Source organism: Ictalurus furcatus, chromosome 17 (genome assembly GCF_023375685.1).
Source record: "Ictalurus furcatus strain D&B chromosome 17, Billie_1.0, whole genome shotgun sequence".
In the NCBI taxonomy this organism is placed as follows: domain Eukaryota; kingdom Metazoa; phylum Chordata; class Actinopteri; order Siluriformes; family Ictaluridae; genus Ictalurus; species Ictalurus furcatus.
The window spans coordinates 6,871,891-6,888,098 of NC_071271.1; the positions used below are offsets into that span (position 1 = coordinate 6,871,891).

The window sequence follows — 16,208 nt, forward strand, 5'->3', positions numbered from 1 at the left end:
GTCTCATGTGTCATGTGTAATTATTTCAGTAGAGGCAAGCTTCCATCACGTTATTTGTTCATCAATCAAAACCATATGCACATAGACAGGAAAGAGTCCGAGATAAAAAGGTTCACTGACCTTCCCCTTCTCGCTTCATTCAAATTAATGGACAGAATCGATGCTGCAAAGTCAGATTCCATCATGTCATCGCGGAGCTCTGAAAGGAAGCTCGGGCCTACGCCAGTGGGGGGAAACTCCACCATTGCACAACTCTTCAAGCTGTGGTATTTATTTATACCGCTTCTATTGTGCGTGGTAGTTACACAACACACCCTCTCCGATCATCACCGCTTAGCATTTTAATAACCGTATGGACTTTTTTCATGTGAACTTGTAAGCTTTACGCACGGTATATTATCGATACAGGCATGAGAGGTGTTTATATAGTTCTAAACAGGAAGTTCTACACTGTTATTTAAACAATGTGATGTACTGCGGTTGGCTTGGGAACCACAATGCATGCTGGAACATGGTTAAGATTTTAGTGCTTTCATTTGAATTTCAGATCTAATTTCCTTAACTATGTAAAGTTGTTTTCTAATTGACTGTCTTTGGACTTTACAAATAATTAAAATAAATAAGGGTACGATCTTAAGACATGTAATTTAAAATAAAACATGATGTGAAACTAAACTGTTAACTGCTTAACCTTTTAGCGTGGTTATATAAATACTGGTTACAGAACAATGTGTGCATAATACAAACTATTTGTTGTAAAAGCAGTGCTTGAGTTATAGATTCCTGGTCAATACTCTTTGAGCTCAGCAAACTCAAGTACAACGGGCTTGGTGAAATCTTGTTGGGGTTAGAGGGGCGTGTGTGTCATGGTTTGAGAATTGAGAAGTACAGTCGAGTCCCTGCCACCTGCTGGCAGAATCAACAGTGATCTCTCCAACTCAACTCAAAAAAATGTTTTGTTTTTTTTAATAAAATAAAATAAAAAGGACCCACATATTTGATCACATAGTTTGTCTGACACACGTACATCAGATAATGAATTAATTTATTGTTTGACTAGCAGTTTGATATTTACAGGATATTGGCATATCATAAATGCCATCAGTACAAAAGTAAGCAGAGAAAACAAAACCCCAATAAATACATTTTTCATCAGTCTTTCTTTTCCACAACCTGGGGTTCAGCAAGTTTCTGCATGGCAAGTTCCTTCACCAGGTTCTCCACACAGCTCTTGTAAAGTGGCTCAGGATCCTGTGTGACAATGAAGAAGGATGGGTTAAGCAAAGAAAATGGTACTGGGGGGAAAGAAAAACCCCCGCTACACTATATGTCTTAGATTTCTTGACTGAAACTAAACCATCATCTCCTATTTGGAATAACTGATCTGAAGTGAGCTCATTAGCAAAAATGCTACTGCAGTAAGATTTGATTTTACATATCATACAATACAATAATGTTTGTTGACTCGGGTCGTTGATATCTGGTTTCCTGTTTTTCTGGTATGTGGTTATTATCACAGTTGAGCTGTGACAAAAATACTGAGGGTAATAGTCATGGGCTACACATTCAGAATACAAAAATATAGCATACGTACGAGTGTTTAATCCACGATACAGTTCAAAAAGCCGGTATTTAGACATTTGTAGAACCTCTTAGAATATATCCACACTAATTCAACAAAAACATACAATCTTTAAAAGAAACATCATCAGTGTTTATTTATTAACTACTTCTTCCCCCAGCATGTGCACATCTTCCCCTTTTTGCTCTGCAGGGCAGCAGTAACTGGAACATGATCCACACACAAAATCAAGGCAGACTAGGGCATTCGGTTTTTTGAATGTAGAGACATTATTTCTCCAAAAATGGAAAGCAGAGCTTTCAAATAAAATGAATACTATACAGTGCTGTGAACAAGTATTTGCGCCATCCTGATTTCTTCGGTTTTTGTGTACATCTCGTACTAAATTGTTTCAGAAATGAAAACAAAATCTAAGATAAAACAAAGGCAACCTGAGTAAACACAAAATACAGTTTTTAAAATGACAGTTATTTATTGAAGCAAAAAATACCAACTGGGCCTGTGTGAAAATGTATTTGCCCCCATAGTTACGAATTCCTCAAATCTTTCAGCTGGACTACATGCAACCAGGCCTGATTACTGCAAGCATCAGTCTGGGAAGGGTTACAAAGCTATTTCAATGGCTCTGGGACTCCAGAGAACCACAGCGAGAGCCATTATCTCCAAATGAAAAAACTTGGCATAGCAGTGAACCTTCCCAGAAGTGTCCGACCTTCCACGATTCCTCCAAGAGTACAGCAATGGCTCATCCAGGACGTCACAAAAGAACCAAGGACAACATCAAAGGAACTACAGGCCTCTATTGCATCAATAAAGTTCATGACTCCACTATCAGAAAGACACTGGGGGAAAATGACCTCCATGGAAGAGAGGCGAGGTGAAAACCACTGCTAACCCAGAAGAACATTAAGGCTCTTCTGAATTTTGCCAAAACACCCCTTGATGATCCTCAAAACTTTTGGGAGAATGTTCTGTGGACTGATGAGTTGAAAGTGGAAGTGTTTAGAAGACCTGTTCAGAGGCCCTGTTACATCTGGCATAAACCGAACACCGAATTCCACAAAAAGAACATCATACCTACAGTCAAGCATGGTGGTGGAAGTGTGATGGTGTGGGGATGCTTTGCTGCTTCAGGGTCTGGGCAACTTGCAGTAATTGAGAGAAACATGAATTCTGCTCTCTGCCAGAAAATCCTAAAGGAGAATGTCCGGTCTTCAGTCCATAAGTTGAAACTCAAGCACAGCTGGATTATGCATCAAGACAATGATCCAAAACAGAGGAGTACATCCACCTCTGAATGACTCAAAAAAAAGCTAAATGAAAGTTTTGGAGTGGCCTCGTCAAAGTCCTGACTTTGGCAGTTCATGCTGGAAAACCCTCCAGTGTGGCTGAACTAAAGCAGTTCTGCATAGAAGACTGGGCCAAATTTCCACCACAGCACTGTGAAAGACTGATCTCCAGTTTGGTTGCAGTTATTGCTGCTAAAGCTGGTACAACCAGATTTTAAGTTTAAGAGAGGAAAATAGTTTTTCACATGGGTGATAGGTGTTGGATAACTTTATTGCTTCAATAAAAAATAAATAAATAAATGAAAACTGTATTGTGTGTTTATTCAGGTTGCCTTTGTTTTATGTTGTATTTCATTTGAAGATCTAAAACTATTTAGTATGAGATATACACAAAAACAGAAGAAATCACAGTACATTTGTTAATTTACATTTACAGCATTCGGCAGATGCCCTTATCCTAAACGACTTACGTTTATACAACTGAGCAGGGTTAAGGCTCAAGGGCCCAGCAGTGGCAGCTTGGAGGTGCTGGGATTTGAACTCACGACCTTCTGATCCTAAGTCCAACGTCTTAACCACTGAGCTCAACTGCTCTTCAGCTTTAATGTTTTTGTATTAACAACAATAATAGTAATATATGCTTCTATTATAGTAGATTAAACATGAATCAGAAAGCTACAGGTTTTTATGAATTGGGACGCGCTTGTGCTCCACTGCTTTTGGTGGCTAATACCACCATCGTTCAGATAACACAATATCAGATAAATGCTAGAACGGCAAAAGACATTTGTGATACATTTAATTTCTAAAATCAGATTTATAAAAATGTAAATGTCATGAAATTAATTCTACAGAGTAGTTGTCTGTAAAATCAAAGACGAGAGCTGGTGTAGTTGAAAAAAATCTATTAGAATGCGTATGAAGTTGCACGTCAGGGCGACAGTCCTGTATGTTGTAGGGTAACTTTCTAAACTAAATGAAACAGTACGAATTCTGTCTGTTACAATAAAGCTGCTTCACAAGAACCTGTTCAATAGGTCTTCTACCCCAAATTTCTCCTCACCCATCGTCCAGCTCTCCCCCGTCATACGAGAGCTATCAACCCAGTTGAAGGCTATTACGTGGTTCATCTGAGACACGTGGAGCAAACCAACCACATCTTTTAAAACTGCTGCTCACGCAAAGTCACAGGGCAGCGTAACTCACTCGATGCTATCGGCCCTCTTCCGCATACACAAGCTCACTTACACCTGGCTAGTGTCGCTGCTGTGAATGCCAGGGGAGAATGTGAGAGAGAGAGAGAGAGAGAGAGCGAGAGAGCGGGGGGAGAGAGAGCAGGGGAGATAGAGGGCGAGAGTGGGAGAGAGAGAGATAGTGGGAGAAAGATAGAGAGAGTGAGCGAGAGAGTGAGTGAGACAGCGAGAGAGAGAGAGAAAGAGAGAGGGAGAGAGAGAGAGAGAATGCCATCCCTCTCCCCCAGAGAACATGGCCAATTCTGACAGATGGCCATGGCATTCAAGCTCTCAAACTTTTCTATGTATTTTAAAGTAATATGTTACTTAACATATTTAGGATACTGTATTTAGTATTCAACCACCAATACCCACTAATCCCATCCAGCTCTGGTTATCGTAGCTCGAAGTGGACTGAACAGATGCTTAGAGATGTTTCACAGAGGTGTGTCTAGTGTAGAATATGGCTTAGACCTGATCATTAATGTTCTTATTCACAGTCACAATCACATCACCTTGTGCTCAAGGAGTCTCTGTTTCTCGACTGCTTCCTCCAAACTCAGGCCGACCCACTCCGCCTCATCAGCAGGAACCTCAAACTGCTGTCTCGCCACCGCGTGCAAGCCGACGGACACAGGGACACACAGCAAAACGTTCAGCTATCCAATTATATCACATCCGACACATTCCTTCCACGTACTTTAATCAGAAATGGAGATTTTGTGAACTGCGCACCTTGTATTTGTTGTAGATCTTCTCCCGTCGAGTCGGATCGTCCGGATAGAGCTGAGTGTCTCTGCGTGCTAACCGCAGGAGCATGGCACGCTTCAGGTCCATGCCGAACTTGGAGTTCAAGTCCTGTTTTGGTGTCTCATATAAAATAAAATAATAATCATCTTTAAGTACGTGTGAGGTGATTTCCAGAAGCTTCCGGCCTATTCATACGATTCGTTCACTGAATAATAACGTGTATCTGTACGGTTAGTACCACCCATACTGTCAAAGCTCTAACACAACAAATTAACAACAACAGCAACATGACCTAGGTGTTATAAGGTTCTATCTGGCATTTTGGGTGAAAACACAAACTTAGATCAATCTTTCATCTCCCATGGTGGTATCTTTTTAAACATTTTGCAAGGTTTTTCTTGTAACATCTTGAAAAGAAAGTTCTCCAAAGGTTCTATCAGCTAGCCAATCATCATCCAGGATGAAGATCCTGCCGTCATGGCCAATCAATATTTAGCCTCAAAGCCTCAGTATGGAGCGCTGGAGGAGAAGGAAACTTTTAGCTGTAAATGTGCTCGCTTTTATATGTGCTCAATAAATTTACAAAATAAAAACCCCAAAAACAACTAAGGTCGACAAATCAAAACCAGGATTGCTCTACAGTGTTCACTGATCTTAAGAGGTGGAAATGGAAAGCTGATATTCTAGCTATTACCAGATAACATTAAATATGATATAAAACCAAATTTAGATGGAACAGAAGATTATCTAGCAGAGATTGTAAGGTGTGTGTATGTGTGTGAAACATGTAACGTATGTTCTAATGTCTTTCACTACAAGACTATACTGTTAAATGTGTTCAGTATTTAAGGTGAAACATCTTAGTTTATTAACAACTTCAGATTTTTAAACAGAACCTTGTAAAACCAAGCAAACAGTACTCGATTTTACAGAACAATAAGGTTTCATGTGTTTGGCCAGTGCTTGGAAAATCCACTTTATAATTGAGAATCTTTAAAAATGTACATCTGGACTGTACACCTTGTTGAGCTGTACATGGAGGTTACAGTGCTTTAGAGGTTTGCCAACTCTGATCCCCCTCTGATCTCAAAAGATCTCTTAACCCAGACAGAATCTTCCATCCATCCATCCGTTTTCTGTCTCAGGACTGGGGAGGAAACCGGAGTACCCGAAGGAAACCCCCAAAGCACAGGGAGAGCATGCAAACTCTGCGCGCACAGGGCGGACACAGAGTCTTCTGAGACTAAAGTCATGAAAAAATAATCAGCTGTTACCTTTAGAATGTAGAAGTCAAAGCCGTAAGCAGCGTCGATAAGATCCAGCGTGCGAGCCGTGACCGTGATGTTGAACTTCTGGTCGAGGATTTCACTGTACAGCTCCCTCTTGAAGAGCTGAGGCTTCCATATCTTCTTCACTCTTGCAGAGAGCTGCAGGCAAGTGACACGGAAACACTTTGAGCTCCAGGCACACGTTTTAAACATGCCGATTAAGTAGTTAAGAATGTGGCTTAAGTCTGACAAAACTGTTTTATTTCGCAGTTTACGCAGAACTAGCCTCACAAGCCAGACCTTCAGACTCTCGCTACAGAGTCTGTGGACACATGCGACTAAGAAGCGCCTACTTTAACAGGAAAAGGAGGGGATTTCACTAGCATGGGAGACCACCGACCTTTCACTACAGCCCATCGGCACGTGCACTGGACTATCACTGTCACTAACTGCTTCATACAAACTCTTTAAGAACTTTTAAAGAGCCATGAAAAGCTCATCGTGCTGCAGTTTATTATCCTGATTTAAACCAGTACACAGAATTTTTTTACTTACAGTTACATTTATATAACGCTTTTCTAGACACTCGAAGTGTTTTACATAGTATGGAGGGGATCTCCTCAACCACCACTGGTGTGTAGCATCCACCTGGATGATGCGACAGCAGCCACAGTGCTCCAGAACGCCCACCACACACCAGCTATTAGTGGAGAGGAGAGAGTGATGTAGCCAATTCAGAGATGGGGATTATTAAGGGCCATGATAGATAAGGGCCAATGGGGGAATTTCACCAGGACACCGGGGTTATATACTTACTCTTCTACGATAAGTGTCCTGAGATTTTTAATGCCCACGGAGAGTCAGGACCTTGGTTTAACGTCTCATACGAAAGACAGTGCCGTTTTTACAGTATAGCATCCCCGTCACTATACTGGGCCATTAGGACCTACACAGACCACAGGGCGAGCGCCCCCTGCTGGCCTCACTATTACCACTTCCAGCAGTACCCTCTGTTTTCCGCAGGAGATCTCCCATCCAGGTACTAGCCAGGCTCAACCCTGCTTAGCTTCAAATTTAGATTTAGAAATGCAGAAAACAGTGATAAAGAAAGAAAAAAAAAAGATATCACTGCGCCACATTAAACCATGCATCAGGGATAAAATAGTGGCCAGCTTTAACCGTCATATGGATGGCCAGATATGATGCTCCCAGGACGAAGCACTATTTGAAATGTACAAGTTAAATCCATCTCAGCTTTTATTTCCAGGTTCAGGCCACAATCCTGCAGTACTAAACCCAACCCTTATCGAGGTATCCGCTCAAGACCGAAGACTTTAGCATCATCACAACTTCATAATCACAACACAATCTTATCCAGAAACTCACCTTATCGTTATTTGCGTATCTGTAGCCACATACCCAGCCCTCTCCACCCCACAGGCCGTCCTGCGACTCCGGTGGGTGATAGATGGGAATGGGTACATCCTGAACCCGCTCTCTGTGGCCTGTTTTCGGGTTTGCTCTGTATTTCACGCCCAGAGGTTTCCAATGCACAGGAGTTGGGGGTGATGTGTCCTGAAGGGATTTCAGGTAATGCTGCGGCAGACGGGCGTAGATCCCTTTCTGTAATTTCAAGGCTTCCCACAGGCGCGGTGGGTATTTGTGTAACGGCATCTCGCTTTGAGAAGACAAAGTTTAAGAAGATGGTATTAGTAGATACGTTCAATACAGCTCTATTCAAATCTGACTTGTGATAGTGTTTTTTTTTTTTTTAAACAACGCAGGGCCAAGGGAACTCTCTGTAAGTACAGTACGTTTATGCGCACCAATTTTTGTCAAGCCGATTGCAGATTCGGAAAGTACTGTTTACATGTATCCTGAACATTGCAATCCAATTCAAATATTCGTTTACATGTGCGTTGCATATATTCGTAACAAAACTTCTGGGCAAAAACGTAAGACGTAAATAAACATGCGCACCACGATTGTGAAAATAGTCATGATGATGATTCAAGCGTTTACATGGCAATGTCCCCCCCTATTTACCGGATTATTTCAGATCCACACCACCCCTCTCAATCTGATCGAAATTACATTCGGATCGAGCTCAATCGGATCGACTGAGGTGTTTACATGAAGGCTTTTCAATCTGATCTGATTACTAACGGATTATTTGGTTGCATGTATACGTGCCTTATGCTGACAAACATGACATTTAATGAGATAAGCATCTTATTTGGGAGAGATCAGAGTGTGAGGTCTTGCATTTATCTGTGATTTATGCTGAATAATTGCAACACCTCTGAAACATCCGACATCTACTTTCTTTCTGTGTAAGCTTTTGATCATCATCATCATCATCATCATCAATAAATAAAGCACTGCACTTCTTCTTCTTCTTCTCCTTCTTCAGCAGCGTTTAATATACAAACGCAGAAAAGCCCCTATTAAAAGCTCAGATGTGAAACTAATCCACCAGTCAGCCAGACTGTGATCTGAATAAGACAGCTACTGAGTGTAAACATTGCAGCTAGGTAGCTAGCAAGCTAATAAACAAAAGATTAGCTCTGCTAAATTATCTGGTCGGATTTTTATCCATAATAATTACGCTTTGTAACAACATACCTTGAGGAAAAAGCAGCTAAAGGTAAATATTAGATTGCTTGTGTTAGCTTTTCAGACCTGGTGTCTGCGCATAGCCAGGCACGCACACATGTCTGTCAAGGACACACTCATCCGCTTCCGGTGACATTCCACGAACAAGCCATTGTGATTGGTTGTCAGAAATGTTCTCATCCGGGTGAACTGAATTCATAGGAAATTAGGGGAAGATACTTTAATGTTTTTGGATCCATCTAAAACTGAACACATTGCGGACTAAACAGGATAGCTGCTCATATTTCCTCATGAGTCTCTCATTCATAAAAACAAGTTTGGTGGTTAAAAAACAAACAAAAAAAAAAATAAAAACAATAAGATTCGACCTTACACTGAGATCTAGTCTGTGATCTCTGACTATTTTAAAACTTATAATTTAAAAAAAGTTCACATTTCTGTGTTCGCCCGAAAGGTGGAATTGAACCACTCTGCCGCTAAGCAGCTACAGGTTTGAAGCCTGCACCCCGGACCACCGAGGTTCATCCGGGCATTTAACACAGCTAGCAACACAGGAATATGTACCACAACATCCGTATAGATGTTGCCATGAGGGTAGATAATTAAAAAATAAAACAATAAAAGTAGTATATACCAGACATTTAAGTATAGACACTGTATAACATCGTACGAAAAATGTAAACATAATACATTTTATATAAAACTCGAAATAATTTTTTTTTAAAAAAGCACCGCACTGCATGATGGTTCATGTATGCAAATTAGTCATCTATCATTGGTTCACACTTGGGCGGGGTACACAGGGACTCACAGGATATTTTTCATTTATGTCTAACAGGCATTATTTACCACCAAATCCGCTTTTTAAACGCACATCTCTCTGTCCAAATCATCATTTCGTGTCCAAAATCCACGACAACCTTCAAGACACAATAAATAAACATTTTAAATCATTTATCAACACCTGAGCTAGGATTCTTCTAACAAGAACACTCAGAGCCAAATAACACTAACTGTGTATTGGAGGCATGAGACAAAGTGATCTATAATAATAAATATGTTAATAACTTAATATGTATATATTTTTGGTTTGTACTTTAATTGTTTATTGTTCTTTGGTTGATAATGTAAGCCTTTTTAACAAAGTGTCGATTACAAAGAGAATGGCATATATAGGCTACAGTAAATTGTACAGAATATACTCCAGTTATTTACAATTGCTAACAAGCATTTTTAATACTCATCTGATTATTTTAAATCTCCTCTAAAAGTTAGCACAGCCGTGTTATATGTGGATCAAACTGAAAATATGGATTAATAGCCTCGAACAAAACTTGCAAAATTCTTGCAGATTTTTTTTTTCATGCAAGCTTTACCATGGGTAAAACTATAGTGCCCTGCACTAATATTGGCACCCTTGATAAATATGAGCAAAGAAGGCTGTGAAAAACTGTCTTTATTGTTTAAACTTTTGATCTTTTGTTAACAAAAAAATCATAAAAATACTCTGCTGTCATGGATATCAAACAATTGCAAATGCAACACAGGTTTATTAAAAAAAACAAAACTGTTAAATATAGGTGTGCAACAATTATTGGCACCCCTATGAATTCATGTGACAAAAATATATTTGAAGTATATTCCCATTGATATTTTACAATTTTTTTTATTACACCTGGGTGACTAGGAACAGGAAATTGTTCAACCATGACTTCCTGTTTCAGAGGGGTATAAATAAGAGGTAACACATAGGCTAAAATCCCCTTAGTCATTCATAACAATGGGTAAGACCAAGGAATATAGCTGTGATGTGCAGCAAAAGGTTGTTGAGCTTCACAAAATGGGAAGTGGCTATAAGAAAATAGCACAAGCATTGAACATGCCCATTTCCACCATCAGGGCAATAATTAGGAAGTTTATGAATCAACCTGGAATTGCACGTGTGTCTATATTGTCTCAATGCACTGTGAAGAGGACGGTTCGAGTGGCCAAAAAATCTCCAAGGATCACAGCTGGAGAATTGCAGAAGTTAGTTGTGTCTTGGCTTCAGAAAACCTCCAAAACTACAGTCTGAAGTCACCTACAACACCACAAGTTGTTTGGAAGGGTTTCAAGAAAAAATCCTCTACTCTCATCCAAAAACAAACTAAGGCGTCTTCAGTTTACCAGACACTACTGGCCACAAAATGAAGGTAAAAAGCACACTTATATAGCACTTTACACTGTGTCTCATTCACACTCCAATGGTAGCAGAGCTGCCATGCAAGGTGCTAACTTGCCATCAGGAACAACATAGGGTTCAACCTCTTGCCCAAGGACACTTCGGCTTGCGGAGTCATACAGGCCAGGAGTCAAACCACCAACCCTACGATTAGTGGACAACCCGCTCTACCACCTAAGCCACATCTGCCTGCCATATCTAGCCCAGTCCCCTGACCCATAGAAAACCTGTGGGGTGAACTGAAGCGGAGAGTCCACCAGCATGGACTTTGAAATTTGAAGGCTCTGGAGAGATCTTGTATGGAGGAATGGTCTCAGATCCCTTACCATGTATTCTCCAAACTCATCAGGCACGATAGGAGAAGACTCAGAGCTGTTATCTTGGCAACGGGAGGTAGCACAAAGTATTGACTAAAAGGGTGCCAATAATTGTTGGACACCTATATTTAACAACAATTGGTTTTGATATACCTGTTCTGTGTTTGCAAATGTTTGATATCCATGAGAGCAGAGTATTTTTGTGATTTTCTTGAACAAAAGATCAAAAGGTTAAACAATAAAGACAATTATTCACAGTCTTCTTTGCTCATATTTACCAAGGGTGCCAATATTAGTGGAGAGCACTGTGCATGTATCTTTAAAATTAGTTTATTTCATGTTTTCATAGTGTATTTCAATGATTTACATTGAAAGTTAAAAAACTAAACAAAGAGTTTGGATGTCATATTGATAGCAATTAGTTAGGCTAAGAAAATAATATATTGAACTATTTCAAAACCCTACAAACTCTGGGACAAACTGTTCTGGGCCAGATGAGTACCAACCAATAGCTTGCTATACACCAAATTGTGTCCAAGTCCATACAGTGCAGAGTGCATATTTAATCAGATGGAAAATTTTCCTCAGTGAAAATAAGCAGGCAAGTAAACATGCAGTTCATGTGCATCGGTCAACAAGGCACTTCATCCAGTTATGCAGTCACATGTTGATTTGCAGTCAATTAAAAATGGTGTTATTTTCCTCTTATTTACTGTTACTTAAAGACGAGGCGCAACAATAATTATTAATTTTATTTTCTCTGTAACAAGTGTATGACAAGTGAAGCAAGCAGGGTTGAGAGCAGACACTTTTTCAAAATATTCCAAATGCATTATTATCCTAGAGTGCTTACAGTGGACTGTAAATAACAAATGGTGGAAAATGAGTGTTTGAATGTCTGTGTGCATTGTGTGCAGATGCACAATTAATACAATGAACCCTCATAGATTCAATTTTAAAAATTAAAAGTAACATTTTGGGGAAATAACTTTTAACTTGATAACTTCTGGTTTCCCACTGGATTGGTCTTAATTTCTTTTTTTTTTTTTCTTTTTATAGTTTATTCATTATATAGCAAATTATTTGTCTTCATAAAGAAGAAATTTTTAGACATAAACGCCACAATAATGATTTACATATTTACTCATTTTTAACTAAATATTGTATATTTAGTGCTAGTGCTAGGGGGAGGTGGCATAGTGGGTTAGTAGTTAGCACAGTTGCCTCGCACTGCCAGAGTTGACGGTTCAAATCCCACCTCCACTCCAAGTACCCTGGTTTCCTTCCCCAGTCCAGAGCACATACACACTGTCTATAGTCTGAACAATACACAGCACACTTATCTGAGGTATTTGCTCAGATACCATGACATCTTTATCTGGGGTTGTTTTAAAAAATAATAATTATTACAAACTGATTGGAAGTGTAAGGTTGTAAATCATTAATGTAGATTTTTTTTTCTTCTGTTCAGTTTTGTTATTTATACAGTATCATCAAACTCAATGCAAAACTACTGTTTTGTTGGCTGCTGTATATATATTCATATATATATCATGATATATATTCAAGTGTCATCATATTTTTGTCATATTACCCACTGGTTTGAGTCATGGTGTAGTGAAACTAGTGATACTGGCTTGTACAGCTATCATACTGTCAATTTTTCATATCTCCTATCCTCGAGATACGATTCTCTGCTGATCTAAACAGCAGAAATGATGTGCCTTGTCAAGTTCATGATGCTTGTCTGGTACGCATGCTTAGATTCAGTGTGAAGTTATGCTAAAATAAAAATAAAAATAAAAAATAGATCAGTTTTCCTTTGTGGTGAAAAGATGTAGTGCCATCTAGAGTCAAAGCCATATCAACCTCCTTTAAAAGACATCTTTATTTTGCAAGGAAATAAATTATACAACATAAAAAAACGTATTTGAAGAGAAATAAACATATGGTGTACACCAAACCGGTTCACCCTGACTGCACGATGAACATCCACTCGAGCGCCCCACAGCTCCACTCCCTCTCTGCACATAGTGGCACACATTCACGTGAATTCAGCGGGGGATTAAAAACCCAAGTCTTCATGTTTACAGCCGTCAGATCTGCACAACTTAGAGACGTAGATGATCCTACACAGTAATGCATGTTTAATAGGTAAATTCATGTGTTTTTTTTTTTTTTTTTTTGGGTGCGGTTTCAAACTAAGCATACTTAATTTCTTGCTATCGTTCTCCTAAAGACAAAACGGTCAAGTGCAGAAAATTACTCACTCACTCACTCACTCAGAAATTAACACTGAAAACTGTTCGTTCAACTCTATTCGAATCTTAAGACACGAAAGAAAATGAATACTGATTATATGCTTCGCTGCAGCCTTTTCACGTGTGGATGAAGTGGGTGGTGTGTGAAAAGTGAACAGGACACACACACACACACACACACACACACACGGAGTCTCTGAAACCCTTACGATATAAAGGGGCTGAAAACTAGTGCTGGGTTTGGATAAAGGTGCTTTTGTGGATTTAGGTGAAAGATCAACCAAAGCAACCTCAAGGTCTATTGTTTTATAACTTATAGGTCCTATAACACACAGGATAACAGTAGAGCATCCAATGCTGGAACCTCACAACACAAAAATCACACATGACTTCAGCCTTCTGCTGCTTCAAATCCGACACGACTCTCAGCGTCCTACATTAAAAACACCACGTCCTCGCATTAATGCACGACTGCAGCACGCCCCACATGCTACATCCACTATGGATTTTACTTTAACAATTACCAAGTTATTAAAACATGCCGAAAAAATATTAAACGACGTGTCTGGAACTACTTTCTAGTAAAAAACAAAACAAACAAACAAAAAAAAAACAGCCTGTATTTGCTTTGGGTAAAGATTTGCTTAGTTGTTTCTAAATTTAAATGCAAATGTTAACGGCAGAAATATGCTTGCAAAAATAGTTTGATTAAAAAAAAAAAAAAAAAAAAAAAAAATTCATTCACTCATTAGGTAGTTCAGAGAAATTTAAATATCTTCTTAGTGTCACGCTACTTAATGGAAACCTTACATTCAAAAAACCATTAATGCCAAATTCCAACAATTTCATGACATGGAAACCCAAACCAAATCAGAATTATTACACACCGGTCAAAAACTAGTGGAAAAGGAGACGCTGTAAAACGTCATCTGCAATTTAGGAAACGTGAAACAAATCACTGAACAATTAAATGTACAGATACACACCTAATTATGCGCTCTCACTCATGGTATGAAATTATGAGTAAATAAATAAACTACACAATGAATTTTACACTGGCCAAAAAAAAAAAGAAAAAAAAAAAAGAAAAAAAAAAAAAAAAAAAAGAAAAAAAAAAAAAAAAAAAGAAGAGTTTTGTGGCGTGTGGGTTTCCTCCCACCTGGATTGGCTATCCTAGCTGTGAATGGGTCTGTGTACGAGACCCTGCGATGGACTGGCGTCCCAATGTTCCTGGGACAGGTTCCAGATCCACCACGACCCTGACTTGGATAAAGTGCTTAACTGAGGGTGAATAAATGACGAGTCAGTTTATTATGTTTACAAATTGTCTATGTGTCGGCTTTTCCTGTCTGGGCATTCGTTTTCACATTGTACTGATACCAAGTTGATTCGTGCGGCTCAGGATTTTTCAAAGGATAACGATGTTTAAATGAAATAAACATGTATAAATAAACCCTGTATGTAACCTATTTAAACCTACACATAGTATATCGATCCAGATTGAAAGTAGACTTAAAAAAAAAAAAAAAAAAAAAAAAAAAAAAAAAATACTGAAACGTGGATTTGAACAATATCATACGTGCACTCATTTTTTTAATTCACAAAATGTTACTTTATGTAATATTTAATGCTTTGTTTTTTTCATGATCATTTTTCATTATGACCTCAGTTATCAAGAAGATACTTTAAAGCACTTGCTAGTGTAGGTCAGTGTATACAACCCACCTAATGACTGGTGTGAAACATTTTAAATAGGCCGTGTAGGTAACAAGAAATGTTTTTTTTTTTTTTTCCAACCATTTAGTCAATTATAGCAATATCATTTATCACTCAAATCTGATAACGGAAAACAGTATCACTCATCGCTCACATCTGTTAGAGTGTGAGGAGGGTATGCTATAAAACAATTACATCATGTAGAAACAGAGTAACGATACCGGTCATAGGGAGCTCATCCTAAATGAGTGAGTAAAAGTGAAATACACTAGAAAATATTGCCTAGATCATTTCCGTATAATGATTACATCAATCCTTCCACGTGGACAAAGTGCGAGCTCGTACAGCACTCGTGTCGAGAAATCGAACCGTTCCAACGACACACTCTGAAAAAATAACACCGCTAAGAAGAAGCCAATGTGTCCTTAAGTGGCTTGAAGGTCAACGGAAGTAGTATGTAGTAGAAGTAGTAGTAGGAGTAGTAGGAGTAAACGGTATCTCCGGGGCAAGTCGTATCAAAACTACTCAGATAACGGAACAGACGCCTACTAAACCCCACACTGTACAGCAGAACTGCAGACTGGACGTGGTATCACGCTGCAACTGTATCTGACGTCGTGTAGGCCAGAGAGAAGAAGTCAATAATAATAATAATGAATAAAGGGGAAAATGTAAAGTGAACTTCTGTGATCTCAAGATGGCTGCCTTACAGTATAACACGCCATCATCGACTATCCAAGTTTAACACGTTCTCGAAAAGAAAAGAAACCAAAGCAACACAGAACAGATGACGGGAACATGGCCATGCTGAATGTGTGGCAGAATGCGTAAAGTGCTAACGCTCCAGTCCACCACCCTGGTGACGGAGCTCCCATGTGGCTGCAGTGTGAGCTTTTGGACCAGGCTGAGAGCTGAGCTGGAGAGGAGAAGAGTGGACACAGCCTGGACCAGACAAG

General features: G+C 39.2%; 1 protein-coding gene and 1 non-coding gene across 3 annotated transcripts; both read right to left on the reverse strand.

Annotated features, from left to right (window-relative positions):
• Positions 1-900: 900 nt before the first annotated feature.
• Positions 901-9,357, reverse strand: mrpl28 (mitochondrial ribosomal protein L28). 2 transcript variants are annotated; one of them, XM_053647140.1, is made up of 6 exons: positions 8,804-9,357; positions 7,508-7,799; positions 6,127-6,280; positions 4,839-4,975; positions 4,619-4,705; positions 901-1,251 (listed from the first exon to the last, which is right to left on the reverse strand). In XM_053647140.1, the coding sequence occupies exons 2-6, from the start codon at positions 7,793-7,795 to the stop codon at positions 1,153-1,155; spliced, it is 765 nt and encodes a 254-aa protein (XP_053503115.1). In that variant the 5' UTR covers positions 7,796-7,799; positions 8,804-9,357; the 3' UTR covers positions 901-1,152. The 2 variants fall into 2 exon arrangements, with proteins under 2 accessions (XP_053503115.1, XP_053503117.1); XM_053647142.1 differs by having other exon boundaries at positions 917-1,251; positions 4,839-4,973; positions 6,128-6,280; positions 8,747-9,354.
• Positions 9,182-9,268, reverse strand: trnastop-uca (transfer RNA opal suppressor (anticodon UCA)). Its single transcript has one exon. It is a non-coding gene; the product is annotated as a tRNA-Sec (tRNA).
• Positions 9,358-16,208: the final 6,851 nt, after the last annotated feature.